We start from the raw sequence: 21,584 nt of genomic DNA on the forward strand, positions 1-21,584 counted from the left end.
TAGGTATTGTAAAGATAATACTAATTATGCAAAGGACCGATTTAAATCAAAAGCTACACATACATCACCTAATGAGTGACATGCAGTGATAAAGGTCATATGATTACGCTTTATTTAAAATTACAGATCTCTCTTGTTTTTACCTCTTACATGATCAAACACCACACTTTTGGCCTTGAGGCGACTTGCTACTAGTAGGAGATGTAAGGTCATGAAAATCAAACTATTTATCACTTTGGGTGCTAGTATAATGCATCAATGCTTTGTTTTTTGCTGTTGTTTTTAGAATCACATATGGGTTACTAAGGACATTACTAAGGACAACTGTTCGAGTGCCATGAATGGTTTACTTACACAAAGGGGCGTATACTGTTTGAACAAACGCTCGCTTCAAAACTATTCAGTGTATTCGTGACAGTCTTTTAGGGCGAGGAGTGACAGTTTGTCTAATTTTTTATCGATTTATTTTATCTGTGCCGATAGATATCACTGCCGTATGTGCGTATAGTATCTTAGACTTTTGTCAATGGCAATGTCCACATGTGTTGCCTTAAAATTGTAGTATAACAAACACTTTTGGTCTGTAGACGTAAAACTATTCTAGCCCAAACAAAAACGTTGACAGGTCCTTCAGTCTACGTTAAAACTTGATTGCCAACGTTTCGACCCAACACGGGAGGTCGTCCTGAGGGTCTCAAAACGATGAAATGAAGACATTAGATTGAGTGTGATATCACAAATATTTTTAAGCAGACAATGGTTGGTGGAAATAGTGAATAAAATCTCAGACCACGTTTCCACCTAACAATGGGGCTTCATCAGGTCTAAAAACAAAAACAAAGGATAATAATAATAGCGAGATTACGAGAACGGAACTACGACAACTCATTGGTTTATAATTAGTTTGTGCGTTATCAAAACGTTTCTGACGTTAGACGCTCTTTTCAGTGAGCAGATTTGACGACAAACTAGCAAGCTTTTTAAAGTCCTCGTTAGTGCTAGAGCATTTATGACGTAATTCCGATAGTTTTTAGTCAAATTTCATCGAGAAATAATTCAAAACTCATATAAATGTTAGACACGGGAAAATATAACATACGTTATTTTTTTTATTGAAACCCATCACATTTTTTTTGTATACGAGAGGTAATGAAGTCACACTACAAAGTCGATATTAATATGTGTTATGGAAAATACATTTTGACTTTCATAAATAAGTACATCTTAGAAGTTAAGTCTGTCAGTCACTTTGCCTTTTGAAAACGGAATGTATTATAATTGTTGAATGACAAGAACTTATAACTTATGGTTTATAAATATAAACTGCCGTAACTGGCATGATTAAAATACGTTTTTGCTTTTGAAATAGTCAAATAGTCATTTTTATTTTTTAGTTTCCTGAAATACTTTGTACGGTAAATCTCTTCTCCAAAAAAAACTATAAAACTGGAGTAATATGTGCACCTTCAATAGAGAGGTCAATCTGATTTCCATTATCCAAATGTATTAATTTGTAAGTTTTTTATCATACAGCAAGAATCAGTACATTGAGAAAATGCCATGGTTAACTTTAAATTTCTGCTGCATGTCTGACATTTCCACAGAAACCAGTTTGTATTCCAATGTTCTAATATTTATTGCACAACTTATACATTCACAATTTATACTTTCCTGCTTCATAGAATGTTGAAGGACTGATCAATATGACACGTATGAAACTGCTTAACATTTACAAATGTCTCCATTTAGTCCAAAAGTACAAGCGAGTAAAAAAACACACACGTTTTCAAGTATGAACAGTGTGATAATACCACTACTAATGCAAGAGGTTTACCCAGAGGAATTACCTGTAACTTTCGTATGCTTCGAAAAGAAAATAACTTTCAAACCACATTTCTAACAGTGCATTATATACATTTATGCTTTGTATCAATTTTCAACATATCCTTGAAGTCTGTACATATATATGAATAAAAAACCTGCTTGAAAAATTACATACACTATTATAACAATCTTTTTACAAGTCAGTTGGCACTAAACAATTAAATATGTAGAATTTTTTTTTATGTGCGCAATGTTGCCCCACCCGTTGTACAGGACTACAACACAGTGTCTCAATACCAACAAAAAAGTCTGGAATAATGAAGCTTTCCGAGACCGCAAAACTATTATGTGTATATGTAAACTTCTCGTTTGATAACGAGAACTAGTTCTTCTATTATAGGATATGTATAGTGAACAACAAAACTGCCAATACGAAATATGTCGTGTAAATTAGCCAGTAATTCTTTAAAACAACAATGTCATCCAATTAAAGCCTGCAATTTTCAACCCTGAAGCCTAAATAGGCGATTGTTTTCATCAAAAAGAGACATCTCGTCTATATACACACTGTATTTGGTTATTACAATTGTAAATCTTTTCTTTGTATTGTTGTTTTGGAAAAAAAACCGAAGGCATCTTGGAGACTTTAATCGTAGACTTGTCGCAGGATGTTTATACAGTTGACACCTTGCTGCCACCATTGTCAGTGGAGGAGTCTTCTCCGTCCGAAATGATGTCTGTCATAGAAAATTCTAACGCCAGGTATTCCTATGTGGAAGAGTTAACAAAAATTAAAAAAAAAGATATGTTAATCACATCTAGGATTCGGATTGCAGTCTATTCTAAACAAATGTTCTGTTCGATGGTGTTCCTTACCAATTATAGCCAGCATTACACGCCTTTTACTACAAATGGTAGGTGACCTATTGGCAAGTTACCACAGATACAAACTAAAACCATTATTGTAACATGTGATGTCACCTATCAGTGGACGATGGTGCAATTACACTCACAGTAGGGTGACGTCTCTGATAGAGTTTTCTCAACTGAGGCATATTCAACCTCATTCAGGTTTACACTGTCTTGATTACAGTCTGTTTATATATCCACCACTATCACTATTCTGGATGCTAGACCCCTTGGGCTAGTCTGCTTTACTCTAAAAGCGATCGAAGGCCGCCACTCATTCTGTTGGTGCTATCTGAAGGGCCCAGACAGAGGTCCTCACTCCTTTTCAGCTGAATTCGGTAACCCCCAAAGCCCAGATCCAAGGTCTTACTACAAGACTACACTATCACCCTCCTGTGTCATTTACCACCACATCCAACAATAATAGTCGTGTCCATATTAGTTTGCCGATAGCACGTTTTGCATAATAATATTACACTTAACAATAATATCTATTTGTTTTCAATATCAGAATATACATCTCCTGTTCGACCAAACTTCTAGAATGACCACCAGCTACACTATATATATCATTTGTCTCCTCATTCACTGATAGCAAACATGATTGAAAATCGTTTAATTGACTTTTCCAATCCGTGTATAAATAATATCTTGGTGTAAAACAATGCTTAATGTTAGATCAGGATAATCACCTCATTGGTTGACTGTGATAGAAGTACATCAAGGTCATTTACTAATTTAGGGAAATCGGGTCTATGGCCTGGCACAGTAATCCAGCAACGACGCATAAGTCCATAACTACAAATACAAAATAGAAGTGATTCAGCCATGTCATTAGTTGGGATTTAGGCTTTGTAAGGATATATTGTTACAGAATAGTGATATGTTGTTTAGTCTATTCAAAAGCTATCTTTTAACACCCGTGTCAAACATACAAATAAACGAATGATATAAATACGATCGAAGCATACATACATGCATGCATACATACATAGATACATACATACATACATACATACATACATACATAGACATACATACATACATACATACATACATACATACATACACACACACACACACACACATACATACATACATACATACATACATACATACATACATACATACATACATACATACATTCATACATACATACATACATACATACATACATACATACATACATACATACATACATACATTCATGCACCCATGCATGCATATTTCTAAATATACTTACATTTCAAGCGGACATCCCTTGGGGCAAGCCATTCGCTTGCCTGATTTCAAATATTCAAACATCGTTTCAAGGGGAACGCTTGGATATGGAGTTCCTCCCAATGTCATGATTTCCCATAATACTATACCAAATGACCAAACGTCACTTTTTGTGGTATACACGCGATCGAATAACGCTTCAGGTGACATCCATTTTATAGGAACTCTTCCCTGCAATGGTAATGCGTTATCGTTTATACAAATGCGACACGTTTAAATTGAGTGCATGCTATCCATAATAATACATACATGAATATTAACCGCAAGTAGCTCTCAAAATAGCTGTAAAAAGATGGTAATTGAGGTGATGTATGAGCAATTGACATGTAGATGTTGCTCAAAATGTGATTGTATGACTAATTGAAATGATGACAATTTGCCATGAACTTTTATTTATTGTTGACGATGTGACCATTGTCAATATTTGCAATATAGTGATTATACGATGTCCGTCCGTCCGTCCGTATGTGTGTATGTACCGGTATGTACATGTATGTATGTATGTATGTATGTATGTATGTATGTATGTATGCATGTATTGTTATAAAGATGAAGATCTGATTTATACCATATGCTCGTTTATATCTAATATAAAACATTTGGTACTGACATTTTAATTTCCAAGAATACGTACTTGTGAGTTTTTCTTGTAGTAATCTTCATATCTGAGATCTCTCGCTAAACCAAAGTCTGCGATCTTCATAGTGAAAGTTTCGTCAACGAGGACATTTCTTGCCGCCAAGTCTCTGTGAACACACTGTGAAATACATGTAATACATGGTCAGTAATTTACATCAAAAAGCTTTCTATTGCATGAGTGCCGCGAGTTAAAGTTTTGCAAGACAGTTTCTTCGTCTTAATGGTGACGAGATAGTAATGAAACAAGTCTGTAAAGCATTTGCCAAATTTTCGAATTACACTTTTTTTAGCTTTCTCTCCAATCAGCTCCAGGAACCTTTCGAAAGTGGTTTACTTAGCAGTACACTCTCATTTCGGTCACTTTTACCTGTCTGTCGTGCTGCAAAGGAACTGTTTTTTACCACACCACCGCCAAAGGCTGTTAGATATACTTGTTCCTCGTGAATATATATATAATTTGTAGCTTCGTATGATAAATTACAGAACCAATTACCGAAGGGACAGCATGTCTATTGAAGATGCTATCTGAATATGTTCCTCCTACTGTTATAACATAGCGTTATGCATAGGTGTAGTAGAGGGTAATCAGCACAATGTTTAGAGTGAAACGTTAACGTAGCAGACGGGGGCTAGCACAGTCACAGCTCCAGCGCCGTGGACAGGCTATCTAACGGTTCGCAAATGGCATTTATCCTGAACTGTCTTTTTACAGGGTGAGTTTGTTATAAAAACTGCAGTCAATCCAACTACAAGAAAGGTGCATCTTTAGGCATAGATTTGATAGACTCTACGTTAATTCAAATTTAATAGCGGTCAACAAGTCATATTGTCATCTTCAGTATCAAACTGTCTTGGTGGTCTGATAGCTGTGATGTGGTATAATGAATCAAGTAAAGTGGAGTTTGGGAGCTCGAAGCAAACGTGTTGTATGTAAGGGAATTTCATACTTCATGTATAAAAGGTATATTTATGTGCCTCAAATCTGTTTCCAGGACACTTCACGAAAACGTCATGTGGATTTGTATTATCGTAACCGGTATGAGGTATGTTGTTCAATCAAATTGTCTGATCAAAACTAAAATATTTATTTGTGTCTACAATCCAACTTCCACAGTCATTTGCGGAAAAAAGTATAACATATCAAACGTACCTTGCCAGAAGCGAGGAATTCCATACCCCTGGCAATCTGATATGCAAATGAGATTAGATTCTTATTAGTAAGGGGTTGTGTCCCTTCTGGTTGTAAGTTTTGGTAAATACCAGTGTGTCGTCTTGCTCGGAGAAAATCTCTCATATTCCCGTGAGCTGCGTATTCAAAAATCAATAACAATGGACCTATGGAAAGAAAAATGAAACATCAAATACAAACGTGTTATTTATTTATAACATACCCGTAAGACCATAGAAGATACCTTACAAATGGTTATAGTAATCACACAATTTTGTTTTCTCAATTTATTTTGGAGAGAAATTGACACGTACACGTTCTGTAGATCGCCATGGATACTCTATGCATCCCATATATACGATATCCTTTCAAGTAAATTTTTTTTTTTGAAAACACGTCTTTATAGAAAAAAATTATTAAATTCAGAGACATTACGTCCAATAATCAGAATCACATATTTTATAAGATGTCCAATAATCAATATTTAATGTAATCATGATTGTTTAACAGCTTTTTCATTTACATGAGCTTCGTTTGATCTATAAGAGTGTATAGAATTGTTCATGTATTCTTGTTGGGAAGATATAGACAATTAATGCACGTACTCAGGAGAAACGAGAAACTTCATGCGATGAGAAATGTTTCTAGTTAAAACCATGGGCAAGAGATCGAGAACAGAAGGCCTATCTCCTTTACACTATACAACCGTCCGAGGTGTAAACAACCATGTTACCTCAGACCACGGTAGTAAAACTGATATCGGTAAGCCTCCATATTCTGTACTTTTGAATCATAGTTTTATGTACAGTGTACATAACAATCACTATAATTGAACGAGTCTTCCATATTTTTCCCCTGACTCCTATGGCACTCTTTAGGAGCATCATCCACATATTTGTAACGTGCCTAATTCTCAGTACCTGCAATACCTGTTTACCCCATGCTAGAGGATCGAAGTAGAACAACAATGTCGACTTCTTCTCACGCGCGCCTATAGTAATGGATGTGAAGGGCATGGAGCGGAAGTTACAGTGTCCACCAAGAAATCTAATGTTCGTTATTTTCATGATCTGCCTAGGTAGTCATATTCTATTTCAGGTACTGAGCATTGTATTTGGTACAGACAGAAAGTTACAATTATGTAACACGTAGATATGATTTACCAGTATACGATGATGTGATTTATTTGTTGTTTCCAATAAAGTTCAAAGGTTCTGGCGTTGTGTTTGGTAATCTTGATTGATTGTCACTTTATTAGTGAAGTAATTGTGTAGCTTCATTCACGCAATTAGTACAAGATCATGCCCACAGGCGCCCAGACTCTCACCGGGCGGTGTGCTCAAAGAGAAAAAAACGACGGTTGGTTCAATTCATAATGTTGAGCAGACTGAAGTATAGACAAGACAGTGGGGTGTAAACATTGTAAGTAGTAGTCATGGCGTATATGTAATGGACCTTGAGGAAAACCTCGACTTGAACATCATTAATCAAACATATCCTCTGCTTGGTAGCTTTACAAGATATGAACCTTTGTCTAAGAACTATATATATATATAATAAATGTACATACATACATACATACATACATACATACATACATACATACATACATACATACATACATACATACATACATACATACATACATACATACATACATACATACATACATTATTTCTAAATAAAAACATATATCATTTGCTTACCTCCCACTGTGCAACACCCAAGAAAGGATATAACATTCACATGTTTACCAACTGTTTTCATGTAGTCCATCTCTATGTTTAGAGCCCGCATATCTGCGTCAGTGGCATTGGCTGAAGGTAAAATTTATGATACAGAATTTCATTTATTAGGTTTAAAACTTAGTAATCAGGTATCCAAATTAAGTTGAGTTTAATCTTCTATACTTTATGAAACAAGGGTCATAAAGTTAATTAAACGATAAGAACGTTTATTAAAGAAAAGTACTTAGAAGTGGATTAAGTTGGAATATTGTATCCTTCAATCACGCAAGCTTATTTGACAACACTCATAAAATTCACTGAAAAGTCATAAAATGTATTTAAGAAAACATTCGTTAGCATTGTAAGTACCGTACTCTGCGAAAATCGCGTGTTACAGAATTGTTATTAATTTGTTTCTATCATTTAATTTATCATGGTAGTCCAGTCAGGCTTATTGTTGTCTTCAGTACACTTGTATTGATTACTGCTATCCACGTATATATGATCTTGGGTGATACAATAGCACCTCGGTAACTTAGTTATGTTTGAAATCCTTTTCTTCTTTTTTAAAATCAAAAACCTATGGTGCATTCTCGCAAACCAGAGTTATTATTTCTACCACTACATTTCGAAATATGAGGCTCTTTAAGAACGTTGCCGTAAAACAAGCCGTGGTTTGCGACGATGCTCTGGTGATGACATCACATTTACAAAAGATTGTGATGCTCATCACAAGAGGTTTTCCCATAAATCCTTACAAGCAATCCCCAAAATGACCGAACACATTTCAAGTGCAGAAGGACCGCTTTATCACCCAAAAACTGCATGTAAACTGATAACAGTGATCATAATATGTATACTAAAGGCAGACATAAGTTTGACGGGACTTTTAGAAACGTTGATAGCATATGAATAATGAAAGTAGAGAAACCATCGAACCGCGAAATCATTCATCCTCGTATGAATGCTGTGGTTTGCTGAATGTGTTCATTTGACTGACATAATAACCAACATTCGAAAATTTCAGATCAGTGACTCGAATTATATAAAGAGGTTTAACCATCGTACGAGTGAGCATGAGTACGTGACATGTAGAGCATTTCCAAGGCCTGTACACTTCACTGACCCGGTAAGTCTGCATTCATGAGTTTCATTTCTAATTAGTAACATACATGTACGAACGTGAATTTAAACATTATTTTTTTATTCATTCACCTTTCAGCATTTTGACAGCGACGGTTGTTTCTGCTTGTTCTTTCAAAATTCCACAGGCATCCGCTTTCAAAACTTTACCAAAGGCACCCTCTCCAAGACCATCTCCTAACTTTAATCTGAACAAAATACAAGATTTACGTTGCAATGAGTATTTTTTTAATCACGCCACCGAAGGTGCAATTAATATGTAACTGTTTCCCTGGGATGTAGTGAACACCAAACGCGTAAATCAACCCTTTCAGGAGCATGGACAGTAATATGTAACCTTCTAATACGATATCTCTCAACACCATTGTGTCGTAAAACTAATGGCCATCTTGACTGAGTAGAAAAACGCGGAAAACGTCAATTTTTTTCCCCCAATTAATGTCGAAATATATATTCAGGGAGACAATTAAGTATAAACCTTTTCCGAAAAATCATACATAAACCTAACCGGAGATAATACAAATTGAAATATGACGCATTCTATTGAAAGTGAGATGGTTAACGATCTTCCTTGTGACTTCAGACAACTAAAGATTTTATCTTCGTTAAACATTCAAAGAGCCAAAAAAAAATCTAATGTAACCGTTTACCAATTCATTTTGCATTGTGTTATATTCGGATTTCGATGATACACTTCTAATTTAATTATGTTCTCATGAATCTACTATTTTACTGTGTTCTAGCTCTAATCTGAAAAATTATATATCGTTGAATTCAACTTTTTTTACTTGTTTCTAGCAAACTCCCACGCCGGGTCCACTGATTCCTTCATTATGTCAGGTTTTGCACAGTGCGTAGATTCAACATATGAGTTTTTAGTAGTTATTCTGTTGACACCTGCAGTGTTCAATATATCACAGTTAGTGTACGGTCCTGATACCGACGATGCCTGAAAAATACAATTCATTTCACTTAAATGAATTGATTAACAACAGGCTCACTTTCTGTGAAAATATATTACCCTGAACAGTTTTGGATAAAAAACATGTTATTTTGTCAAATGTCAAAAAGAAGTATATTTATATAAATAATTACATACAAACACACATTATCGATCTGTCTGTCTGTCTGTCTGTCTGTCTGTCTGTCTGTCTGCATGTCTGTCTGTCTGCGTGCCTGCCAGTCTGTCTGTCTGTCTGTCTGTCTGTCTGTCTACCTGCCTGTCTGTCTGTCTGTCTGTCAGTCTATATGCATGCATGCATGCATGCATGCATGTATGTATGTATGCAATGTATGTATGTATGTATGGATGGATGGATATATGGATGGATGGGTGGGTGGATGGATGGATGGATGGATGGATATATATATATATATATATATATATATATATATATATATATATATATATATATATATATATATATATATATATATAAACAAAGAAGAACCCCTTTTCTTTCATTTTTGTTATCTGTGTTAGATATTTAGATATCGGTACATGTATATGTGTGCTGGCGATAGTGTTAATTGGCGTCGTTGTTGATGTCATTGTCGTCATCATCTTTGTTGTTTACCTTAGAGACAACCAAAACACACTCACCAGCCTGTGAAAAGTTAGATGTTTTCCTTGGGCTATCCGTAATTCTCGATTTCGTGAACGACGACATCTCTTAGAGACGAACACGACCACAAGGCAGACAATCAGCAGTGTGAGTGTTGGAACAACGATAATTATAGTTGTAAGAAAACCTGTGGTTTGGACGAATGAAAATATCATTACTATTATTATTGTGTGATACAAAATATATTTTTATTCTTTTTTATTATTTCCTGGTTGATTTATTCTTACATATTTACCGCGTTCATTCCAAATCCGGTCTGTCGTGTGATGTAGGCCTAATACCTTGTCTTGATGTAGGAAAATACCTTTGGGGTTATGAAATGAAATGGTTAACATGCAGCAAAAATAGACAAACGTAAATGGCGTGCATTTATCTTTTGCTAGCAAAGAATCGACAATTTATATTTTATCAAGTAACAGGACTACGTGACGTGCTTTTCTAATTTCACCTGACTGAAAAATCACATACGCTTCTGATCATCGTATTTAAATATATTTTCCGAAAAACGTTATCTGCATCAAAATCATTTATTACCATATTGCTGATATATATTATATCTCTTTTCACCCGTCAAATAAAAAAATTGTTGTCATATTAAGAGTAAAAATAGATCCTAGATTTTTTTTTTAATTTTCATTCACCTACTGCAAAATTAGCGTGACGTGATGATAATGCTGCGTCTGAATGTACAATTGTGTTAAGCTAGCCAAGTCGAGCGAGTATAACATCTGCATTTATTAATTTATTATACTCAGGAACGTTGTGAAACATGTAATAATCTTAACCATACGTTATGCTTCCAACATCTATTGATATGTTGCACGTTCCTGATAAGTATTTTTCTACACCTTACGTCGTTTTGTCAATCCATTGAGAGTGTCATTAGACTCAAGAACAATAAAAAAGTGCTAACTTGGATAAAAGTGTTGTGCACTTATAATGGTCCAGTGAAACAGGTTCCCCCCCCCCCATATACCAAGACTGATATTCCAACAGAATCGATAGAATTTGATCATTTTGACCTTGTATCATTTAGTCCCCTCCCCCGAAGAAATTAAAACCCTTCGAGGGAAAATTGTTCATTCAAAGTTACAGACGCAAACTGCACATATAGGTTTCTGTCAGATTATTAACCCCACCCTAAACCCCCTTTCTAACCCCGGCAATAGACTAATACTCATACAGATCCTTAAACAATCAGCTGCAGCCCATAGGCATAATTAGAACATATAAGATGAGCCTTAGTGAGAAAATGTGGGCTTAGTGTTCTGTAATCTTCCCTAGAGGGTGATATAAAAAGATACTGTTATTAACGGCATCTCGTCAATCTAGTAAGTGCTAGCCGAGAGACGTGTATCGTAATATTGAATGAGTACCCTTTTGTTGCTAAAGGAGGAAATTTATTGTTGGTTCGTGTGAAAATTAAGTATATACGGCTATCTGTTGAGTAGTAAAACATCATGCAATGCGTTGGCAGCATCTCAACTATCTGACTTTTTCGAATTGACAAACAGCAGCAGAGATGAAATGAAACGCATGGACAACTACCGAAGACTTGATACATGCAATTGTTGATAGTAGCTGTGGGATTTAGCAGCTATTTGGATTGAAACAGGGTTGATTACTTTGTTATTTGATAATCATCGGTATTGAGCCAATTATATTTCAATATTGCCAAGTTTTCTGATGACTTTTGAGATAGGATAAGGCAGGTTCCCAAAGTAATGCAAATATCAATGCAATTTGAATACATGTCCTAGTAACACGTGAAGCTGTGGCGTCCTATTCATGCGACCCACAAATTTTAAAGTAACATAATGATGAATATTTAGTGCTGGTGAACCGTTGATAGAGAAAGATCGTAGATAAACAAAGCAAACTATTAAAAGGATGATTGGTGTTCTCACTTCCTGTGCGCAAATCGACATGAATACATCACATGAGTTTTATGCATTTATCTAGTAAAAAGTATGCGTGATACTGTGCTATTTCTTTCTTTCTGTGTTGAGGGTTTTTTCTTTTATGGCAAATGACAATAAAAAATAATTAAATACTTTGACATGTCTTTTTTGTATTAAACCTATACAAATATGAGCATGACATTTATAGATGATGGATGTATGTATGTATGTATGTATGTATGTATGTATGTATGTATGTATGTATGTGTGTGTATGTATGTATGTATGTATGTATGTATGTATGGATGGATGGATGGATGGATGGATGGATGGATGGATGGATAGATGGATGGATGGGTGGATGGCATGTATGTATGTATGTATGTATGTATGTATGTATGTATGGATGGATGGATGGATGGATGTATGTATGGATGGATGTATGCATGTGTGTGTATGTATGTACGTACGTACGTACGTACGCACGCACGCACGCACTTATGCATGCATGCATGTGTGTGTGTGTGTATGTATGTATGTATGTATGTATGTTTGTATGCATGTATATGTGTGTATCTATCTATGTATGTATGTATGTATGTAACGAATATATCCGCTAGATCCATGTGGAATAATTCAAAATACCGAGTACGTATTTTGGCATTTGTACTATTTTCTGTATCGAGTCACGATCAAAGTGTATTCACATGTTTCTGATATTGCAGTGTCTCGCGATCGGTTTTCAAATAGTTAAGAGTGTTAAACAGTCGTCAGTTATATGATTGATATTAAATAATTGACGAAGGCAACAATCACGCATCGATGATGACGATAACACGAAACCTACGTCATAACCCAACAGTGACGTACTTGTAACACCAAGTAATCTAACTTGTATGTCATAGAAAACGCTTGGACTTTTTTTCTCGATACAAAATCTTTGTGTCATCACATCAGGTCTGAGAACCTTCATTATGAAGATAGGGTTTAGTTTGTTGCGAACGCAAAGATACTGGAAAACTTCTATCAGTAGAAAGGACGAATGGCTTTTGAACGGTGAACTTTTATGTTGGTCAAACGTTGCCCTGCGGTTGTTATTGCGATAATTTTGTGTCTGTCGCTATTGGCAGTGCTCCATATATTCAAACAAATATTCAACATATATGCTTTTTTACTTAAATGTGAGCAAACATAGAGTAATAAAAATGTTAGTTTGCATATAGCGTTTTCCCACTTTGTGCTCAAAACACTTTACAACTATTACCTCTGGCACGGACCTATAATAGCACATGGGCCCTTTATACTTCCTCAGCTCCCTCACAATAGTTACAGACACTGGCAGCTTACCTACATCTGATTCAGTAACATTAACACTCGTTACTGTTAATGTTGCACTGCTGTAATCAGAACCAAGGTCATTGGAAGAGTAACAAGTGTATATACCAGCATCGCTGAAATCAACGTTTTGTAAAGTCATTGTGGTGCCCCCCTGTGGATAAATGAAAACATGGAATGAGACTTTCCTTTCTCGTTATATAGAACCAATGATCAGACACAATGCCCCCCTCCCCACCCCGTGGTACAAAATTGGGAGAATATTTAAACACATCATTATTTTTAGTTACAATTTTAATCATATGAGCCATAATTTCGATTTCCATGCATTAAAATAAATACATATTACAGACACTGTAGAAGAATAAAGCTTGGTGTGGAGATAAAACATACTGAAAGCGATTTTTTAAGAAAAAAAGAAGCGAACGTTGGGATTAATAAAAACTATATTCTTTGTATCGGTGCCCTATATCAAAAGAATGAACTATGATCTCCAGAGAATGTGACATTTGCTTCTGTCGTTGAATTTCTTATCAAAAGTTCATTAAGGTAGGAGGAGACTTTTGTTTTTGATGCACTTATTGACAAGTTTATTGAAATGTGTACAGTGTTGCTTTAATACGTACACGTGGTTGGTCAACCTACAGAGATTGTATGTCAGGTCTTCAACTCTCAATGGATGCAGTCTGCGAGGTTGATGATTCATTACAAGCTGTTTTTCAATATATATGTAATATTTTTTATTCATCTGGTTCGACGAAAATTTAAGTGCTATAGGTTCAATGCTTTGGAGGGTGCAATCACCTTTTTAGTGGGTATTTTTTAGTTAATGCCTGAAAAAATGGATACGTTCTTACGTTGTATATGATTTGTGAACAATCCTAGTAGTAGCACAAGCAAAAGGAAATGTAACAATGTTCGCAAGACGTTTCTCCGGCCAGACTATGAAATATATCATCATTGGCTAGTAGCGTGAAAAATATGTCGTTGTTTCCACTTAGGTTGGCCCTTATTTTTTTCTGTTTCTCATTACCCGACTGACCCACATGTTCAGCTCCGACTTCAAAATTTAAAAAAAAAAAATTTCGCCCGCCCGTAATATTTTGCGGAACAGCGCTCTCTCTGGCAGAAATAAGCAAGTGTCTAGACTGTCGACGTCATCTCTACAGTGATGATGGTGGCGGCGATGACACTTGTTCACGAACAGAGCACTTCTTTCATGTCGGAAGTTACCAGGAATCAAATGCAAAGACTGAAGTTAGAGAGGAGGAAAAAGAGAGGCAGAGAAACACGAGAAGAAAAAAATCGACCGACAGACCCATGGTGGCTATAGAAAAGACACGAGAAACTTTTTTTTAAATGGAGTCTCCCTTATGTGATATGCTCTAACCCGGGGTAGCGATCGCGAGTGGTTGCATAATTGGACCAACGACTGGATCTTGCAGACTACGTTAGACTAACTTAAAAGACTTTTCGACAAGCCAGGCAATGTTCTGCTTACGCGTGGTTGACTGATTTCTGCTGTAAAACGTATTGCTTTTGTGTTGTATGAATAAAAAGTTATTGATTGTCATTACGGATGTGAACTGACATTACTACATGCATCAAGTACTTCATTTACTTTGTATAAACGCATCAATATCAAAAGTAGTAACCCATGCATCAATAACAACTGTTGTTACTATCTTCAAAACGTGGTAATTGAATAAGTTATGTGTAAGTCGTACCTGGAACACTAGCTCCATCACCATGTCGTTGAATAAACCATTCACGAATGCGTTGATACTGGTGTTGGAATCTGCTGCCCTTGAATTCTATTCAATGAAACATAAATTGCATGAAAAACAAAAATTGAAACTGAAAGGTATCATGAACGCTGACCCGCTTTCTTCCTACTAACCGAACATCATGGTAATTTCAACAAAGTTCTGGAAGAAAATAATTTGTTTTTTAAAAAAAAGGTCTTTAAAAATATCATTTTTTTGCAACTTTGTTGAGCTCTAATACGTATAAGAGTACTTTATACTGTATTCTGTGGTGTACAGGCAACCAATGTAGTTCCAAGAGAATTGAAGTGATGTGATGTGATGTTTTATCTAAATTTGTTGGAGGTTAAAACCCTACGCTTTGCGATAAATGTGCATGCAGAAAAGTATACCCTCTCTTATACCTTGTGAGCATAAAACACCCCTTTCCAAAGGACTCTACCCGTATGGTTGTCTATGTGAGTTGCCCCCCCCCCTCCCGGGGGTGTAAGAGCTAATAATGGAGTTCATCAGAACTATCTTATATTGTCACATTCATAATGTTTTTTGAAAGAACGCCGGAGGTTGATGCTGCTTATCGTAATCACAAAGGTGCATGATTTTTCTAGATGATATGATGGGATGGCTAGAAGCGTGTCGAGTATAAAAGAAAGTTATCTATATGTATTAAAAGTAACTGACGATGAGAAAATCTGCCCACCATATACGGTTTTAGTCTTCATTGCAAGTCAATGGACTCAACAGAATGACAGTGATTGGACCGAGTGTTACTGTCCAGTGCATAAAGATACGGAGTGGGGTATGCTGGGGTGGGGAGAGAGATGAAATAGCTAACGCATTTGGAAACCCTGTAAAATAAAGAAATCTAATCCTTAGCCACCCAATTCTCCAAACTTCCCATCTCTCGCCACCACACCCCCCCCCCCCAACAAATAGTTGCAAAAGAGTCACAATTCCATATAATATCTGACTTACTTGAAATGCTTTCATGTTTGCATTGGCCTGTTCCTCATTTGAATATTTGTGTTTCAACCAATATGTATTTTGCAAGGGACCATTGTTGACTTGTATAACACACATGAACGTGACATTCGATCCAACGGTGACTATCTTATCTTCTGGATACCTTTTGTCAAACACTGGCATGGTACCTGTGTGAGGATGATAACAACGTAATGAATCAGTGAACGCGTGTGCTGATTATTAGATCAGTCGGTCTTAAACCTGTAGTAGTTGCAACTGGGACATTTTTTTCATCAAAACACCAAAAATATATTCATACTGCACATGTTACAAGATACTGCACATGTTAATCGGTGGTCGAGCCTATCCGTAAAAAAATAAATAACAGGTTGGAATCATGATGGCCGTTGAGGGCGCTGATTTAGGGTGCGAACCCAATAATCAATTTGAGTTTATTTATTGTACCATATCATACATACATATACAGCTACAAAAATTACGTTCACCCACAACTGGTTCAATACTATTCAGGGTTTAATTACGGTATTACGTCGAGTAAGTTATTTAATCTAACAATACATTTTCAAAAAGCTTTAAAGTGATTGTATGGATAACAAATACTATTATTGCTTTTTCCATTTTTAATGAGTCTATTTTTCTATGAAATATATAACTGTAAAACAACATATATCACATCCATGTATACTAAAATTACACTTTAGCACTGTCATTTAACTAAACGGGTTCAAAAATAAAAATGGAGGAGTGGGCAATTCATCTTAACCAAGTTGATACTTAAGTTGATTTTATTAAATTGAATGGACACATTGAATAGTTCTAAGGGTACTAAATGTTGGCAATATGATTTTATGGGCATTTAACAGCTGCCAAACAGCTCTGTTAACAGATACAGCCTTAGGGGTTGGAAACTGAATCAATATTGAGTAAACGAAGGAGATGATAGCAGATAATGTTCACACAATTGTCTTGATTATATTCCTCTTCCGTAATTGTTTTGCGAAAAAGAGTCTCACATCTTAGACATGGTAAATACATGAAATAATTTGTAAAACATAAAGACGAGTAATCACTACGTCACATCTAGTCTACTTTGCATATGGTGTTTTTCGAATTATGATGCATAAATAATTTCATAACTTGTTTACACACAATTCCTTTTATCTTTTTGGACAACTTAGAACACTGACCTGGTCTATGCTGTTCAATATTGTTTTATCATGTGGATGTGGAGCAAGAGAGTAGAGGTGTTTCATCTACTATAGGTCCAAAATAAATACCCCTTTCGTATCCACATGCCCACTCTCAAAATAGAACTGTGGCCTTTAGATTAATGTCCAACCGTTAACCCCTCCTCTACTTAATCCCTTCGTCTCCCCCCCCCATTCTCCTCCTCACATTCACCCTTATTCGCAGCGTAATAACCACCGAGCATATATACGTAGCGAATTCAAAGAATTCCAACAAACATCCCGAATGTAATTCCGCTTAAAGTTTTGCCTATAAACGAACACAGCAAAGAAAAAAACATCAAGGGCTGGAAATGTATATCCATGTCTAACAGTAATTTACTGACCAGGAAAAAAGACTTTGATGATAATTACAATGAATTAGTAAGTCTGAATTTCACTTTCTAGTCCAATGATAACGCATAAACAGTGGAACTTACCGTGATTACTAATGAAAAGAGTAAACATAAACTCCAGACTACATGGACCGTCTTCAGCAATACACTTGTAGTATCCCCCATCACTTCTCACAATAGACTGCAAAGTCAAGTTTCTCTCCACTTGAATAGGCTGTACAACAAAAAAGGACAACATACAAGACAGTCATAACCATACATTAATTCTAATGACATCAGACATTGTGGGATATCTGACTATGCCCACTATGACTTCTAGCGAAAGTACCGGGTTTATAACTTTTTTGTAAAAGTACGAACACTATTCAATGAAACTACAGATAAATAACGTCATGTACATCTTGACAGTACTGTGAACACTGACGAAATGAAAAGGATACGTGATTTATTCACTATGTGGATGGTAAACTAAATGTTTTCAGCCTAGCTTTTAAGAATGTATTATTTCAAATGTCGTTCCATTTATCGTTCCACGTCATAAAAGTCAATAAAAGTTCAAGATGGGTTAAACTATTTCCTTACATCATGATTTCCAACTCTACTAATTCTGTCGGTATAATTGCTGGTACCGGATGGCTTCTTCATCCATCGATACTTTAATATGCCGTTACTCTCTACTGGACATGTGAACGTTATGTCTTCACCAATCAGGGCTGCTTTATTTCTCTTCTTAGGTCCTTCCGGCAAATATAGATTTCGAATCTGTGTATTTTCTGCATTTGACTCTACTGGTCGTGTATAATTGCACTGTACATCACGTGAAGAATTCCTGAACTCTACAAGAGAGAGAGAGAGAAATTAATGACATCTTCCAAAATTTGAAAACAATAGGTTTAATAGGTATAATAAACATCATTGATGGAGGTTGGTTTTGTCGAAAGGCCTTGCATGGTCTGCAGAGGATGTGTGAAATACCTTTTAGGTACATGTGTTATTTGATTAAAGTTCCTACCATTTCATGCTGAAAAGCAACGTACAATATTAACGTCACGTGACGTCACGTCACGTGACGTCACGTCACTTGACGTGACATGATGTAACCTCACCCGATCATCTGATGTGACCTGGAATGACCTAGCCTGACCGTAATGTGCAAAATTCTTTAGAATGCCCACTTTGATAGAAATTCATGATAGCCGATGAAGCATAGCATATCAAAGCTTGTGCTAACGATTTTACCCCGGTGATCTAAAATGAAATGACAGAATGGGAAAAAAATACCCTGCAACACAACAAACTCGGGCACAGTTTTGGCACAATAATAGCATCAGTAACATTTGTCCCGAGGGGATAAAGAAATCATTTATTACTTTACGGAACACATGGATATGTATACAGTGATTTATGAATAATTTAACAGCAGGCCAAACATACCAGTACGCCGTGTGGATGTTAATATGTCTATCAGAACGGTAATAATTGTATTTTACAGATAGTCATGTGTATTAGTCTTGGCGATGGCATACATCTCGTTTCTTCCATCGGTGATGGACATTCTAAGGTCAATTAAGTTGATATTTATTGCTATAGATGCGTCATTTTGTCTGTTACAAAGGTTAGGATCGTACTTAAATCATTCAATCTTTCAAACAGTAGATGTGTAATTACATATCCCATTGGTTTTATGTATCACACAAAGATTTTCAAATGCGTCAGTGGCCTACACAATTACTTGACTTTTAGCTTTGATTCTGTTGAATTATTCTTGTAATACCTTCATCTAAAATTCATTATCTTATAATTGCAAATAAAGGTGCAAATAAGTTCAGCAAAATGCATAGATATTGGTCTGAATGAAGAAAGGTGCATTACCCTTACCGAATGGTGTAGAAGCCAGCGTGTATAAGTAACCACTTTTCATGTTAAACATCAAAAAGCCAAAGGCCACAGATAAACGAGTTACAGCAATGATATGGGTCATTGTGACGGAGAGTTAAACGAGATCAGTACTTAGCGATACTGAATACCAATCGTTGTCCTGATACTGGTATACTGTCAACTCCCGTGATCCTCTCTGTGAATGTTAAAACAGAACGGTCACAGTTATTATTGCTTCGAATGGTGTGCGTTGTGACTCTATGACTACACAGTGTAACTACCATAAGTAAACTGTGCGTTTAGCACCACTCGCAACTAGTTATTGCAGATCGTCGCGGAGAGTCAGGCCAATGTATGGTGATGTCAATTATGTTGATGAACATTCTGAATGTGATTGATTGCTCCTAATTTAAATAAAACGAACAAAAATATCTAGTTGAATAAAATGCCACAGCAATCTCAATAACATACTGCTGGGAATTCATTATCCTCCTGTAATCATAATACACTTAAGAGCAGTATTAACCTCACCCACGTTTATCAATTATTCATACGTCCTCCCAAAGCATGTAAAGCATTCCTCAACAACCGTACAAACATTATTAATATACCGTTCTTTTTGTACGTGCATATTGTACATCTTTTAAGGATTATCTTTTATTGGCATGGTAGACAATCTGGTTTTAAGCAATTTGGAAAAGTCAATGTTTAGAAGGACACTAAAGGTAGAACTTGTGCGCCATATCAAAAAGGTGTAGTATTTTACGTACTAAACCATTGGCAGATATTGCCAGATCACATACCTGCTTTTAATATATATATATATATATATATATATATATATATATATATATATATATATATATATATATATATATATATATATATATATATATATATATATATATATATATATATATATATATATATATATATATATATATATATATATATACCTATATATATATATATATGTATATATATATATATATATATATATATATATATGCGTGAAACTCCGAGTTACAACCAAGAAAGAGTTCCAGAACTACCATATATATATATATATATATATATATATATATATATATATATATAGTATATATGTACACTATCATGTCGAGGAAACCACTATTATACTACATATTCATACTAATAGCGCCAGTAGACATTTTAATGCTATGAAGGTATGCGTCGGCAAACACATTATACAGGTAATCGACGTTAAATGTTAGTTCTATACAACAATTAGAAAAAGCCTTATAAACTCAGCCTATGCCAAACATTTCGAGTTCAATTCAAAAATAAAAACCTGACAAACACAATAACAAAACACTTCCCAACAGGAAGAATGACGTCATCGTTCGTTGTTTATTTCCTCGTGAAATATATGACCACATAGCAAGGGCCAGTCAGGCTAAGCACCCACGCTGTGGAAGTAGGTTTGCGCATGATAATCATCCACGATTGATGAGTTATTGAGTCAAAAAAAAGTACGGGTTGATAGATATTTAAGAGTTCATGTGGCCGTTTCATTTCACTTTCAAAAAGTATCACTTAATTAATTTACTTTGTAGAGGAAAATAACATCTATTGACCTGGAACGTCATTGCCATATCGTCTCAGCAAGCACGGTCTTTATTACCATAATACATTTTTGAGTTGCTATCAGGTCTTAAGTGTTATCATCTACTAAATTACGGCGTTATCAATAATTAATAATGAATCTATAGATTTAAAATGCAAGCGGGAAGAAATACAAGCACAAGAAAGACAAAGCTATCTCTTGATAACTTTTACCCCATTCCAAATGATTTTTTGT

At 35.5% G+C, this 21,584-nt stretch overlaps 1 protein-coding gene across 1 annotated transcript; it reads right to left on the reverse strand.

The window, feature by feature from the left end:
* Positions 1 to 1,364: 1,364 nt before the first annotated feature.
* LOC144437937 (fibroblast growth factor receptor 2-like) lies at positions 1,365 to 19,805 on the reverse strand. The gene is made up of 15 exons (XM_078126971.1): positions 19,763 to 19,805; positions 18,467 to 18,720; positions 17,969 to 18,098; positions 16,294 to 16,469; positions 15,280 to 15,366; positions 13,565 to 13,706; positions 10,295 to 10,443; positions 9,480 to 9,640; positions 8,764 to 8,879; positions 7,528 to 7,638; positions 5,804 to 5,988; positions 4,649 to 4,771; positions 3,977 to 4,185; positions 3,426 to 3,531; positions 1,365 to 2,592 (listed from the first exon to the last, which is right to left on the reverse strand). Exons 1-15 carry the CDS (start codon positions 19,803 to 19,805, stop codon positions 2,497 to 2,499), a joined length of 2,088 nt encoding a protein of 695 aa, XP_077983097.1. The 3' UTR covers positions 1,365 to 2,496.
* Positions 19,806 to 21,584: the final 1,779 nt, after the last annotated feature.

Source organism: Glandiceps talaboti, chromosome 7, assembly GCF_964340395.1.
Source record: "Glandiceps talaboti chromosome 7, keGlaTala1.1, whole genome shotgun sequence".
Lineage (NCBI taxonomy): Eukaryota > Metazoa > Hemichordata > Enteropneusta > Spengelidae > Glandiceps > Glandiceps talaboti.

Coding starts and splice junctions, on each gene's coding strand:
- LOC144437937 (XM_078126971.1), bottom strand. CDS start 19,805: ATGAAAAGTGGTTACTTATACACGCTGGCTTCTACACCATTCG. Junction 18,721..19,762: donor GCTGGCTTCTACACCATTCG/GTAAGGGTAATG, acceptor TCTCTCTTGTAG/AGTTCAGGAATTCTTCACGT. Junction 7,639..8,763: donor CGCTGTCAAAATGCTGAAAG/GTGAATGAATAA, acceptor TTTTACCTTCAG/CCAATGCCACTGACGCAGAT.